Source organism: Phoca vitulina, unplaced genomic scaffold (assembly GCF_004348235.1).
Source record: "Phoca vitulina isolate PV1807 unplaced genomic scaffold, GSC_HSeal_1.0 scaffold25, whole genome shotgun sequence".
In the NCBI taxonomy this organism is placed as follows: Eukaryota; Metazoa; Chordata; class Mammalia; order Carnivora; family Phocidae; genus Phoca; species Phoca vitulina.
In genome coordinates, this window is record NW_022589728.1 from 38,030,217 (window position 1) to 38,045,118 (window position 14,902).

Consider the following 14,902-nt stretch of genomic DNA (forward strand, 5'->3'; position numbering starts at 1 on the left):
ATCATCCAATGGAGAAAAAATAGTCTCTTTAACAAATGGTGATGAGACAACTGGATATCCAAGGCAAAAAAAAAAATATTGAATTTGGGCTTATACTTAACACCATATATAAAAACTAATTCAAAATGGAAAAAAAGATCTAAATGTAAGAGCTAAAATTATAAAACTTATAGGGGTAAATCTCCATGACTTGAGATTTGGCAATGATTTCTTAAACACGACATCAAAACCATGAGCAACAAAAGAAAAAAGAAACTAGACTTCATCAAATTTTTTTTTAATTTGTACAGATACGTACACTATCAAGAGAATGAAAAGAAACTCTAGTATAGGAGAAAATATGTGTAAATTATATATCTGATAAGTATATATCTGATAAGAGCCTAGTATCATATATCTGATAAAGGTCTAATATGTATATCTCAAATACCTTATATACACACACATGTGTGTGTGTGTGTGTGTGTGTGTGTGGAGGGGAAGAAAGGAAGTGAGCATGCAGGCGGGGGGGAGGGCAGTTGCAGAGAGAAAATAAATGAAAGTGTAGTATCCAAAACTCATAACTCAACCACAAAAATAAAATAACCCAATTAAAATATGGTCAAGGGACTTGGATAGACCTTTCTCCAAAGAAAAAATACAAATGGCCAATAAGCACATGAAAAGAAACTCAAAATCATTAGTCATTAGAGAAATGTAAATCAAAATCACGAGATACCACTTCACACCCACTGGAATGACTATAATAAAAAAAGATCCTAGGGGTGCCTGGGTGGCTCCGTCAGTTAAGTGTCTGCCTTCGGCTCAGGTCATGATCCCAGGGTCTTGGGATCGAGCCCCACATCGGACTCCCTGAGTCTGCTTCTCTTTCTCCCTCCACCCCTCCCCATGCTTGTGCTCTCATGCTTGTGCTCTCTCTCTTGCTTATTCTCTCTCTCTCAAAAAAATAAAATCTTTTTTTAAAAATTTAAAAAACAAAAAAATTTTAAAAAGACCCTAACAAGGACATCAAGAAATTGGAACCCTTACATATTGCTACTGGGAATGTAAAATGGTACAGCCACTGTGGAAAACAGTTTGGCAATTCCTCAAAAAATTAAACATAGAATTACCACATGACCCGGCAAGTCCAATCCCAGGTGTATATCCAAGAGAAATGAAAACAGGTGTTCAAACAAACACAACAAATATTCATAGCAACATTATTCATAATAGCCAAAAAGTTTACAACCCAAATGTCCATCAACTGAAAGTTAAACAAAATGTGACATATCAATACAAGAAAATATCATTTAGCCATAAAAAGGAATGAAGAATGAAGTATTGATACATGCTACACATGGATGAACCTTGAAAATCTTATGGTAAGTGAAAGAAGCCAGACACAAAAGGTCACATATAATATAATTCCATTAGAGGAGATGTTCAGAATAAGTATATCCATTAAGACAAAAAGTAAATTAGGGTTTGTCAGTGGCTGGGCAAAGGGGAGAATGGAAAATGACTACTTAAGGGGTATGAGGTTCCTTTTGGGATTATAAAAATGTTCTGGAACTAGATAGTGGTGGTGTTTGTACAATATTGTACTAAAAGCCACCAAATTATACATTTTAAAATGGTTTAAATGGTGAATTGTACTTCAATTTAAAAAGGAAAAAGAAGAGATGCCTGGGTGGCTCAGTTGGTTAAGCTGCTGACTCTTGATTTGAACTCAGGTCATGGTCTCAGTGTTGTGAGACTGAGCCCCGCATTGGGCTCTGCACTCAACACAGAGTCTGCTTGAGATTCTTTCTCCCTCCCTCTCTGCTCCTCCACCAGGTCACACGCGCTCTCTTTCATAAATGAAATGAAATGAAATGAAATGAAATGAAATGAAATGAAATGAAATGAAATAAAATAAAAATTAAAAGAAGAAAGAAACCAAAGAATTACAATGGGGTATCCCAAGATAATAGTAAAAATACATTCCAGGACAACAGTACTGAGGAGTAAACAGCCCATACTGGAACAGGATAATGGAGGATTCTGAAAGAGAAGTCTCCTCAGGGGGAAAAAAAATACCAACTGATATATTTGTGCATAAGAAATATATTATAGGTAAGTGTGACAGAGTTCTTGGAGCATTTAAGGGGAAAAGTTAACAGCAGTTGCATAGAAAAACAATGCAAACATTAGCTCCAAGAAAAATGATGGATTGTATGAAATAGATATGCACCTCTTGGCTAAGCAACTGTGTTTATATAAAGAGTGGTAATTCAGTTAAAACTGAAACTTGTGAAATAACTATATGGTTGTGAGGGAAGATAGAAGGGTAAAGAAGTGAGGGAACTGATGTGGAAGACGTTAAGTTCTCATCTTCCAAAATAGGCGGCCAATATCAAAAAATAAAAAAATTGGAAACAATTTAAACATTTTATTGAGAAATACAGAGTTAAATACTAGAAGAAAAAGCTAATAGAGTATTTTCATATCTTTTAAATTATATAGACTGACAAATTTGGAAATTAAATTAATAATTTTTATTTTATTAAAAAGTAGCTAGTGGGAAAGACTACTTGTTATCCCCAAGAGCAGTTCTTCCCTTCTGCTTCAGTAACAGAATTAGCAGTCTAGACAGCTGAAGATTACAATTTCCAGTCTGCTTTGTATAGTATGACTAAGTTCTGCCCAATGAGATATTCAGTGAAAGTGATAGATGCTACTTATGGTCATACTTTTAAGAACTACCTCTCCCCTTACCTCTTTCCTGATGGCTAGACAGGGAATATGGCAGCTGGAGGAAAGGCATTCATCTTGGGCAATGAGACAGAGCCATACATTAAAGATGGCAAAGCAATGAGACTGAGTCCAATAACACTTCACCAGAGCAGAATGAATACACCAGCTCAATTATGAGCTGTTATAGAAAATACAGAAATAAGCTTCTATCTTGTTTAAGCCTTGTTATTATGGTCTCTCCTGTAAAGCAATCAAACCTATAGCATTTCTAATATAGACTGAAATCAACGGAAAGAATATAATAAAATTTCTTATGTACATAAGGTTTGCACCTAGGCAACTATTAACAGGAATGCTAAGACTTCCTTATGAAATTTAGGAATTATGGTAAAAAATTTACCTTTTTTAACTGGAGACTGATGTTGCTGTTGTTCATTATGACCTTGAGAAAAGGCTTGCATTCCATTTGTCTTACACTATTAAAAAAAAAAAAAAAAGAAAACATACTTTAACTATGGCTTGAAAATTTTATATAACCCTTTTTGTTTTACCATCCAAAACTATTTTCCCAAACAATCAAAGTATTAGTCAAGACATATTTCTGGCCTAAATGATAAGCAATCTTGTAAGAATGCTTATTAAAAATAAGCAAAAAAAAAAATCTTTCAAAATACATTCACATATATCTTTAACTATTTTGTCATGATTTTTTAACTAACTCCTCTTCTGATTCCATGCTCACCAAGAAGTACCTGGATTACAATTTAGCTTCCCATAAATCTCCCTAGCGCATATAATAAACTAGTAGAACCAATAAGAAAATATCCAGCACAAGACAGTAAGATTTCTCATGATAAAAAAAAAAATGGGTTTTCTGATTTTATAATCAGTTTCACAAATTTGGTCAATACAAACAATCCTTAAGATTATCTCTTACACTGACCCGTTTCATTTTGTTGGTTGCTTTTGCTGTACAGAAGCTTTTTAGTTTGATGTAGTCCCACTTATTTTTGCTTTTGTTGTTTATGCTTTTGATGTCATATTCAAAAAAATCATTGCCAAGACCAGTGTCAAGGAGCTATTATACTTTGCAAACAGTAGGCCATACTCTGAACCATGGTAATTCATTAAGGTAGGTTTCTCTGAAGACATCTATCCTGAAAAATGAACATCTCCACTCTATCAATCACCGTCGTAGCAAGTTGTAGCCCATTCCTTAAACACCTGCAAATTCTACCAAGGTAACTCCACAAGAAGTCAGAAAGATTAGTTATCTAGCCCTATGACACAATGAAGAGTAATGAGATAACCCTACAATACTGAGTCATCAAAATAAGTTATCAGAAAAAAATCAAATTTTAGCAAAATCTTTAGTTTTAAGTAGAGGTAGAAAAATATTAAAATGTCAAAGATTTTCATTCTTCAAAGTTTCTCTTCCTGTTAGATTTAATAAACAACATGAACTACCATATGGTCCTTTTTAAAAATTAATTTTTTAAATTTGACAATTTCAGCAGAGGCACACTTCACTAACACTAAAATGCAAGACCTAAAATCAAATTCAAAAGTAAACTGTAATCTGAAAAAAAAAAATTAAGAAACAATTTCTTTTTAAAATAGTATTTAAACGAAGAAAATACTTAAGAATAAATTTAACAAAGGTGGTAAAATATTTGTACATGGAAAACTATAAGACACTAAAGAAACTAAAAATAACATAAATAAATGGAAAGATACCTTATGTTCACAGATTGAAAGAATACTGTTAAAATGTCCTTACTATCTAAAGTGATCTACAGATTCAATGCAATCCGTTTCAAAATTCCAGTGGCAATTTTTATAGGTAAAGCAGTCCTAAAATTCATATGGAAAAACAAAAGTAGCCAAAGTAATCTTGAGTAAGAACACAGCTGGAGGCATCGCACTTCCTGATTTAAAACTATGTTACAAAGCTATAATAATCAAAACACTGTAATACTGTCATAAAAAGACACATAATGGGACACCTGGACTGATCTCAGGGTTGTAAGTTTGAGCCCCATGTTGGGTGTAGAGATTACTTAAAAATAAAATCTTTAAAAAAAAAAGAAAGACACATAAATCTGTGGAATAAAATAGACAACCCAGAAATAAACACACCCCTATACTCAACTAATCTTTGACGAGGGAACCAAGAATACACATGGAGAAGGGATAGTCTCTTCAACATATAGTGTTGAGGAGCATCTGGGTGGCTCAGTCAGTTAAGCGGCTGCCTTTCAGCTCAGGTTCAGGGTCCTGGGATCGAGCCCCACATCAGGCTCCCTGCTCAGTGAGGAGTCTGCTTCTCCTTCTCCCTCTGCTGCTCCCCCTGCTTGTGCTCTCTCACATTCTCTCTCTCAAATAAACAAATAAAATCTTTAAAAAAAAAAAGTGTTGAGGAAATTGTATATCCACGTGCAAAAGAAATTTTATCCTTATGTTATACTATACACAAAAATGAATTGAAAATGGATCAAAACCTAATATAAGACCATAAAAACCATAGAAGAAAGCATATGGAAAAAGCTCCTTGACACTGGTCTTGGCAATGATTTTTCTGAATATGACATCAAAAGCATAAACAACAAAAGCAAAAATAAGTGGGACTACATCAAACTAAAAAGTTTCTGTACAGCAAAAGCAACCAACAAAATGAAAGAGCAACCTACTAAATAGGAAAAAATATTTGCCAACCATATTTCCAGTAAGGGGTGAATATCCAAAATATATAAAAATCTCATATAACACAACAGCAAAATAATAATAATAATCTGATTTAAAAATAGGCAGAGGACCTGAATAAACATTTTTCCAGAGAAAACATACAAATGGCCAAGAGGTACATGAAAAGATGCTGGACATTGCTAAATCGTCAAGGTAATACAAATCAAAACTACGAGGAGATACCACCTCACATCTGTTAGGAAGGCTATCATCAAAAAAAGGTGAGTGTTGGCAAGAATGGGGGAGGAAAGGAATTCTTGTACAATGTTGGTGGGAATGTAAATTGGTTCAGCCATTTTGGAAAACAGTATGGAAATTCCTCAAAAAATTAAAAGTAGAACTACTGAAAGATCCAGCAATCCCACTTCTGAGTATACATCCAAAGGAAACAAAAGCACAGTCTTGAAGACTGCGCAATCCCATGTTCATCCACTGCAGCATTTTTCACAATAGCCAAAATAAGGACATAACCTACATATCCATCAACAGATGAATGGGATAAGGAAAATGTGGTAGATTAGATAGATGAAAAATATATAAATAGACTATTATTCAACCATAAAAAGAGAAGAAAATCCTGCCATGTTACAACAAGGATGAACCTGGAAGACATTATACTAAGTGAAATAAGCCAGACACAAAGACAAATATTGTATGATCTCACTTATATGTGAAATGTTAAAAATTCAAACTCATAAAATTAGAAAATAGAATGGTGATTGCCAGGGGCTGAGAATAGGGGGAATGGGGAAAAGCTGGTCAAAGAATACAAATTTTCAATTACAAGATAATTAGGTTCTAGAGATCTAACATACAGCATGGTAGTTATAATTAATAATATTGTATTATATACTTGAAATTTGCTACGAGGGTAAATCTTAAGTGTTCCCCCTACATACACACATACAAGTTTGGTAACTATGTGAGGTGCTGAATGTGTTAATTAACTTGATTGTTAGGATCACATCACAATGTATACATGCATTAAATCATCAGGTTGTATACTTTTACAAAAAATCATGTTGTATAACCTAAATATATTCAATTTTTGTCAATCAAACCTCAAGAAATCTTGAAAAAAATGTATTTTGTCATTTCTGCATATATTAGCAACTAAAAATACTGATTATTTCAAGTATTTCATAGCATGTAAGAATACATCTACTAAAATTTTATAATTTTTTCAATTATATTCTTACAATAAAATCATACATCTTACAAATTTTACAATCTTACATAATCAAATCAATAAAATTTGAGAATTCTATAATAAAGATATGCAGAAAGTGTGATGGAAGGAATGAGTAGGAGTCTCAAACTTGGCTTAAAAATGTCAGGAAAGGGGGGGCGCCTGGGTGGCTCAGTCGTTAAGCGTCTGCCTTCGGCTCAGGTCATGGTCTCAGAGTCCTGGGATCGAGCCCCGCATCGGGCTCCCTGCTCTGCGGAAAGCCTGCTTCTCCCTCTCCCACTCCCCCTTCTTGTGTTCCTTTTCCCCTGTGTTTCTTCCCTGCCAAATAAATAAAAACAATCTAAAAAAAAAAAAAAAATGTCAGGAAAGGGGCGCCTGAGTGGCTCAGTCATTAAGCGTCTGCCTTTGGCTCAGGTCAGGATCCCAGGGTCCTAGGATGGAGCCCCACATTGGGCTCCCTGTTCAGCAGAAAGCCTGCTTCTCCCTCTCCCACTCCCCCTGCTTGTTCCCTCTCTCGCTGTATCTCTGTCAAATAAATAAATAAAATCTTTTTTTAAAAATGTCAGGAAGGGCTTTACATGATGCTTAAACAATACTTGGAGGATTAGTAGTAGTTAGACTGGCTTGACTAGTGAAAAATGAATGTTTATGGAAGAAAAGAACAGCTTTCTGTTGGGAAGTATGGGGTAATATAGCTAGTTTAGGAAATGGAAAAATTGAATAGGCCTGAGTAAAGCAAAATAAACACCAGGTCTTTTTTTTTTTTTTTTTTTTTTTTCAAGTCAAGGCTCCTTGCAATTTATGGTACAATACCCAAAATTCTATATAGCTTTTTCATATTTATAGCAAAAATGTTCCCACCTCCTGTCACTCATCTTAAACAAACGTACATCACTGAGATAACAAAGGAGAATGAGAAAAGGTAAATGCATATCAAACTCCACTCCTAAGGGCACCTGGGTGGCTCAGTCGTTAAGCGTCTGCCTTCGGCTCAGGTCATGATCCCAGGGTCCTGGGATCGAGCCCCGCATCAGGCTCCCTGCTCTGCGGGGAAGCTTGCTTCTCCCTCTCCCACTCCCCCTGCTTGTGTTCCCTCTCTCGCTATGTCTCTCTCTGTCAAATAAATAAAATCTTTAAAAAAAAAAAAAAAAAACCAAACTCCACTCCTAGAACAAAAGTTAAACAGGAAAAAAACTAACTCATTGAGTTAGTTAATTTCTGTAGTATAAAAGAGCTCCTACAAAACAATGAAAAAAAAAAAAAGCCTATAATAAAGAATGGGCAAAGACCAGGAAATGGTAATACAGATGAAGGAAAATTCAAATTACTGGGGTTTTTTTTAAGATTTTTTTTAAGATTTTATTTATTTATTTTAGAGAGACAGCAAACATGAGCCAGGGTTGGGGGGGAGCACAGAGAGAGGGAGAGAGAGAGGGAAAGAATCTCAAGCCAACTCTGCTCAGTGCAGAGTCCAACAGGGGGCTTAATCTCAGGATACTGAGATCACAATCTGAGCCAAAATCAAGAGTCAGACGCTTAACCAACTGAGCCACCCAGGCAACCCTCAAATTACTCTTAAATAAATAAAAGATGGCTACAAAATATTGACATTCCTCCCATCAACAGGTAAATTCTTTATCTCTTCCCCTTGAATCTGAGCAAGTTCTTCTGACTGCTCAGACAGATCTAATACGGCAGACATGACACTTTGCTTATTTCCAGGCCTTAAGAGTCTGGCAGCTTCCACCTCTTATCTTTTAGAACATTAGTCATGGAACCCAGATATGGAACTGTGAAAAGCCCAAGCCACTTGGAAAGGCCATTTGTAGGTGTTCCTTCCATTCCACTGAAGCAGCTGAATCATAAGCCAATAGCCAGCACCAACTGTCAGCCATGTAAGTAAGCCATCTGGCCATCGAGTCAAGACTTATTAAATGACTCCAATCCTAGATGCTACCTGACTGCAGCCACATTACTGAACTTAGAAAAAGGCCACCTGAGCTCAGTCAACCCACAGAGCCATGAAAAAGAGTAAGAAGCTATTGTTTTAAGTCAAAGTTTTCAAGTATTTTTTATGAGGTAATAATAAAAAACAGAGGTTAAAAGAAGTTATTCAGCAGAGGGAAGATAATATCAAACAGAAACATGAATTTATACAAAGAAATTAAGAGCACTGGAAATGGAGTAAATAAAGGTGAAATAAAACTCATTCTTTTATTTCTTAAGTTACTTTAAAAGATAACATGTGAAAGCAAAAATAACAGCAATGTATTATGTATTTATAGTACAAGCTACAGTAAAATTATTCCCATAATAGAACATGAATGGGAGGGAAGAGTCTACAAAAAAAAACAGATCTAATAAGTAAATTTAACAAGATCGATATACAAAAACCAATACTATTTATGTATCCTACCAGCCAGCATGTGGAATTTGAAATTTACACAAAGTACCATTTATAATAGTATCAAAAAATATGAAATGCTTATAAATTTGACAAAAGATGTTCAGGACCCCTATGCTAGAAAATACAAAAAATGGAAAGATATGCTGTGTTCACGAATCAGAAGACTCAATATTGTTAAGATGTTAATTCTTCTCAAATTAATCTTTAGACTCAATCAAAATTCCAGTAGACTTTTTTGTAGAAATTGACAAGCTCATTTAAAACTTATATGGAAATGCAAAAGACCTAGACAACTGAGACAAATTTGAAAAAGACTGAAGTTAGTGAACTTTCACTATCTTATATCAAGACTTATCATAAAGCTACAGCAGTCTGTAAAATGTGATGTTGACAAAAAGATGGACACATAGGAGTACCTATGTAGTGTGGTGAATATAGTTAACAATACTGTATTGTATACCTGAAAGCTGTTAAGAAAATAAATCTTAAATGTTCTCTCTGTAACAACAACAAATGGTAATTATGTGAAATGAAGAATATTTTAACTAAATTCATTGTGGTAAACATTTTGCAACATATAAATGTATCAAATCATCACACATCATATCTTAAACTTAGTTACATGTCAATTGTATCTCAATAAAGATGGGAGAAAAAGACATATAAATCAATAAAGCATAATAGAGTTTAGAAATAAACTCACACATGTATACTGATTTTCAATACTCTCACAATTCAATGAACCAAACAACCCAAAATCAAACAACCCAAACAAGGCAAACAACCCAAATATCAAATATATGCAAAATATTTGAACAGACACTTCACAAAAAAAAAAAAAGAAAAATACAAATGGAACATAAGCTCATAAGATGCTCAATCTCATTAATCAGTAAGAAAATGCAAATTTAAAATACAATTAGATACTAACACATACTAAAATGGCTAAAAATTGGTAGGCTATGAAGCTATTGGAACTGGCACATACTACTGGTGGGAATATAAGATAGCACAACCACTTTGAAAAACATTTTGGCAGTTTCTTGTAAGTTAAACAAACTCCTCATAAAACCCATCAATTCCATTCCTGTGTACTGGGTGTATGTCCACACACAAACTTGAACATAATCATCCAGAGCAGCATTATTCATTATATCCAATATGTATATTTCATTTACATGACATTCTAGAATAGTCAAAACTAATTTACAATTAAAGAGAGCAGATCAGTGGATGCCTGGAGCAGGAGGGAGCATTAAGGGTTAGTGGAAGCATGAATGATGAATGACTGACTGCAAAGAGATATAAGGGCACTTTGGGGGAAGATAAAAATGTTCTATATCTTCATTGTGGGGTTGGTTACGTAGGGTATATATTTGTCAAAACTCATTGAACAAATGGGTTCGTTTCACTGTAAATTATACCTTAATAAAGTTGGCTTAAAAAATATATAGTTAGTAAAAAGTATCCAGCATGTATGTGGCACCTCTAACATAGGTTCTGGTAGCTTTTGCATTATAACTGAAGCAGCAGACAAAATTTTAAGTTTAGGAGTAAATTTATTATATGATTTGGTTTTCCTCTATAAAATCTGCAATGTTAATATACTTTTTTACATATAAAGTTTTTTGAAGAAGGTCAATGGTTCCAAAGAGAGTTATAAACATTACTGTTGTATTAAGGGGGCATGCTAGCTGATAGAATAAAACAAAACACTACAACAACTTATTAAAAATTAATATAAAGCAAGAGTAATTAAGATATCATGGTACTGACACAGAGACATGCAATTAGATCAATGGAACAGAATAGAGCCCAGAGAAAGACCTTATGTATGTGAAAACTTATTATACAATAAAGATGTCATAAATCTTTATGGAAATAATAGGTTATTCAATGAATTATACTTGAGAATTGGTCATCTACATTAAAAAAATTAGATTTCTATCTCATATCTTATAAAAAAATCAATTTCAGGTAGACTATACCTGAACACGTATGTAGGAAAATATCTTTTGATGTTAGCAATGGTTAGACTTCACAATCACATAAAAAGTGAAATCATAAAGAAAAACACTGATAATATGACTACATTAAGATTTAAAACTTCTGAACAAAAACACCACAAAAAAGAAACAATTCTCTCATAAACCATATTCCCAGGAAAGAAAATATTTGCTCTGCATAAAAGAAAAATAATTAAAATCCAAAATACAGTTTAAAGGCATATAAACCAAAAAGAAAAAGACAACCCAAGAAAAATGGGTAAATGATATGAACTGGCAATTCAGAAAAAGAGAAAATCCAAATGGCCAAGTTAAACATGAAAAGATGCCCCACTTCACAAATAATAGAAAATTAAAAACTAAAACCAACAGAAAGATATTTCTCAGGGGTGCCTGGGTGTCTCAGTCAGTTAAGTGTTTGCCTTCAGCTCAGGTCATGATATCAGGGTCCTGGGATCGAGCCCCATATGGAGCTCCCTGCTCAGCAGGGAAACTGTTTCTCCCTCTGCCCCTCCCCCCACTCATGTTCGCTTGCTCTCCCTCTCAAATAAATAAATAAAAATCTTTAAAAAAAAAAAAAAATACATGAGTTCTTATCCATTTTACAAGACAAAATCTTGAAGTCTGACAATAACAAGGCAAGGATGTAGAAAAATCAGACCTCTCCTTCATTGCTCATACAAATCACTTTGGAGAGTACTTTAGCAGTAAATAATAACATTGAAGATAAGATTACCTGTTAACATAGTACTTCTACTTCAGTTTTATAATGCAGAGAATCTCCCAAATATGCATAAAATATAACATATGGATGGATGTGCATAGCATTTATTGTAAAATAGAAACAAGTGCCAAGCCCACCAATAGAAAATGGAACAAAAAATATGGCGTATTAATATATATAAAGAGATTTTTTGTATCAGCACATATAGAACAGCTTTATTCATTTTAAAAGTTGCCTAACATTCTATTTATTATGAATATACTTATGCTTGTGCATGCATAATCTATTTCTGGAAGGATCTAGGTGAGAAACTGGTACAATGGTTAGTTCTGATCAGAGAAAGTTGGTGACTAGGGGATAGAGATTGCAGGGAAATTTTTCACTAAATGCCATTTTATATGTTTTCAATTTTCAATTTTGATGATTTTACTTAGTCAAAAAATTATGTTAGAAATTTTAAAATATAAACCTAAATGCAAAAAGAACAGCAAAAACACATGTGGGTATAATACTATTTATATAAAATTATAAAACAGTTGAAACAATTCTATTTGTTGTAGCAAAAGTACTAATACATTCATGGAAACAATAACAAATTGAAAATAATTGGAGGAGGGTAAGGAGGAGGGTGAGAAGAAAATGGGATGGTGGAGGGGCACAGTCCCCAGGCACAGCCAGGAAAACTGCTGCATGTATGGAACGAGCACTTACTACATGCCAGACACAGTGCTAAGACTTTGGAAGCATTAGCTCACTGCTGCCTCCTCCTCACACTTACCTGTGAGAAAGACAGCTATTAGCCCCATTTTCAGGTGAGGAAACTGAGGCTTTGAGAAGTGAAAGAAATCACTCATGTAAGGTCACAGGGCTGGGAAATGGCAGCGCTGGGGCTCAAGCTCATCTTCCTATCAGAACCTTGGCATGTGGCTATGTGCCCCTCAGGCCAGCCACCACCTCTCTGGGCCCATCTCTGGGACAAGCTTTACTGCGCACATTTAAAGCAATACTTGGGGATGGCAGGAAATAGGATTCCACTGCACAATGAACACTATTCTCATATACCTACATAGGGGTGAGAAAAGGAGGGTGAGGAGAAGATGGGTTAGTGGAGGGATAAATAGGGGTTTTAAAATATATGTTAGGTTTCTTCTTTAACATTTTTAGGCAGGGGAGGGGCAGAGGGAAAGGAAGAGAGAGAATCTTATCTCACAAACCTGAGATCATAACCTGAGCCAAAATCAAGAGTTGGATGCTTAACCAATTGAGCCACCCAGGTACCCCTCTTTAACATTTTCTAAAATACAGCAAAATGTTTAGATTTGAAAATGCTGGGCAACAGGTATAATTTCCTTTAGTATATTATTGAAATATATCATAACTTTTTAAAAAGTATATAAAGTACTTAGCATGGTACCTGGCACAGCACCATCTAACAAATGTTACTTTCCAGTCTGCAATACTTCATTTTATTATAATTTCTAGGACTTACTCTGCTAACTCCACTTTGTAAGCACTGAGTGTTGCATGAATATTCATTTTGAAAGTTGAAAGGGAATACTGCTCCTGTTAGAAGGGGAAAAAAGAAAAATACTTTAAATACCCATTACTTCAATAAATGATATACAACCACCCAAAAACCTTAGGTATCCAGGATATTCTAGGTACTGTTTTGAATTGTTTTCTGATAATTCATTTACTTAACAAATATTTATTAAACACTATGAAATGTCAGCCACTGTGTTAGGGGACGGGTTGTAAGTGTGAAAAGAGTTCAGAGATAAAAGAGTTCATGGTCTATTTTAAAAGACAAGCTCATAAACAATTACTATAATAAAAACAAGTTATATGAGGGCTACAGAGAAGATACTAGGGGAGAGCAGACTGGGCTGTGTGATATACAGGAAAGCTTCACAAAAGGAAATAATTCTGGGGTGCCTGGGTGGCTCAGTTGGTTCAGTGTCCAGCTCCTGGTTTTGGGTCAGGTCACGATCTCATGGGTCGTGAGATCGAGCCCTGCATTGGGGTCCACGATCAGTGCAGAATCTACTTGAGATTCTCTCCCTCTGCCCCTCCACCCTGCTCAAGCCCAGCTCGAGCTTGGTCTTTCTCTAACTCTCGCTCTCAAATAAATAAATAAAGTCTTAAAAAAAAAAAGTAAATAATTCTATCTGGGTCTTGAAGAAAAGTAGAATTCTCTGGGGATGTGAGCTAGCCAGGGAATACAGAAGTATATTGAAAAAGGCCAAAATTAGTTTCTGATTTACTAAGCCTTTCTACCTAATAAAACTACTTCTCTCTGGATCTTAAAAGGATATAATTAAATGAGAGATGGGCCCACTACCTTTAACCCCTATAACAGACTTGGAAGGAAAGGATCAATGAAAAACTGAATCTGTACAGATAAGGGAGTGAGGGGTGCTGTAAACAGGCTGGTCACAGAAAGGAGCTGCTGCCAATGGCTTTATACCCTTCCCTTTAGGAGAAAAGCTGAGACCTGACCCCAAACTACTGCTTCTTCAGCACACCAGAAGGAGATGGCATCAACACTGCTAAAGCTATGGTCCAGAAGATCCCTAATTTCATTTGTCTCTCTTAAGTCATAGCCATCTTCAGGGGAAACATGACCAAAGTAGAGACACTCTTCCTTGTAAGAACCAAGGATGGGAGAACAAATTGAAGACTGAGGAACTGGTGCCATTTCTATCTTTTCTGCTTCATCTTTGCACCCAATAAAAGAGCTATTTTTTTTCCCTTTTCTAATCAGTTACTCAGTTGAACACATGGACTAAAGAATATTTTAATAGGATGCTGACATATTTATATATTAATATTTAGGAGATATATATATTAATATTTAGGAGATATATATACACATATACATATAAACCTAAGTTAAAATACAGAAGCCATTCTGGCAACAATGAAAAAAATAAAGGGTTAATAATCCAATTAAGGAAAAAGTATTCCAAAAATTTGTCCCAAATACTAGTTTTATAGGCAAAAGAAAAAATCTTTAATTTTAGAAATTTTTGTTTAAATTTCCTGAAAAATGAGACTATATGTCCTAGCATAGCCCTAATCTGTAACTGTTGTTTTGTTTGTATTCATTCATT

The 14,902-nt window shown here is 34.7% G+C and overlaps 1 protein-coding gene across 2 annotated transcripts in view; it reads right to left on the minus strand.

The window, feature by feature from the left end:
• CUNH8orf88 (chromosome unknown C8orf88 homolog) overlaps positions 1-14,902 on the minus strand; it is a 44,939-nt gene that overhangs the window by 22,850 nt on the left and 7,187 nt on the right. For both annotated transcript variants that reach the window (XM_032421995.1, XM_032421996.1), the window contains 2 exons: positions 13,279-13,352; positions 3,119-3,194 (listed from right to left, as the gene is read on the minus strand). In XM_032421995.1, coding sequence (XP_032277886.1) covers positions 3,119-3,194; positions 13,279-13,352 — 150 coding nt within the window. The remainder of the gene's footprint in view (positions 1-3,118; positions 3,195-13,278; positions 13,353-14,902) is intronic.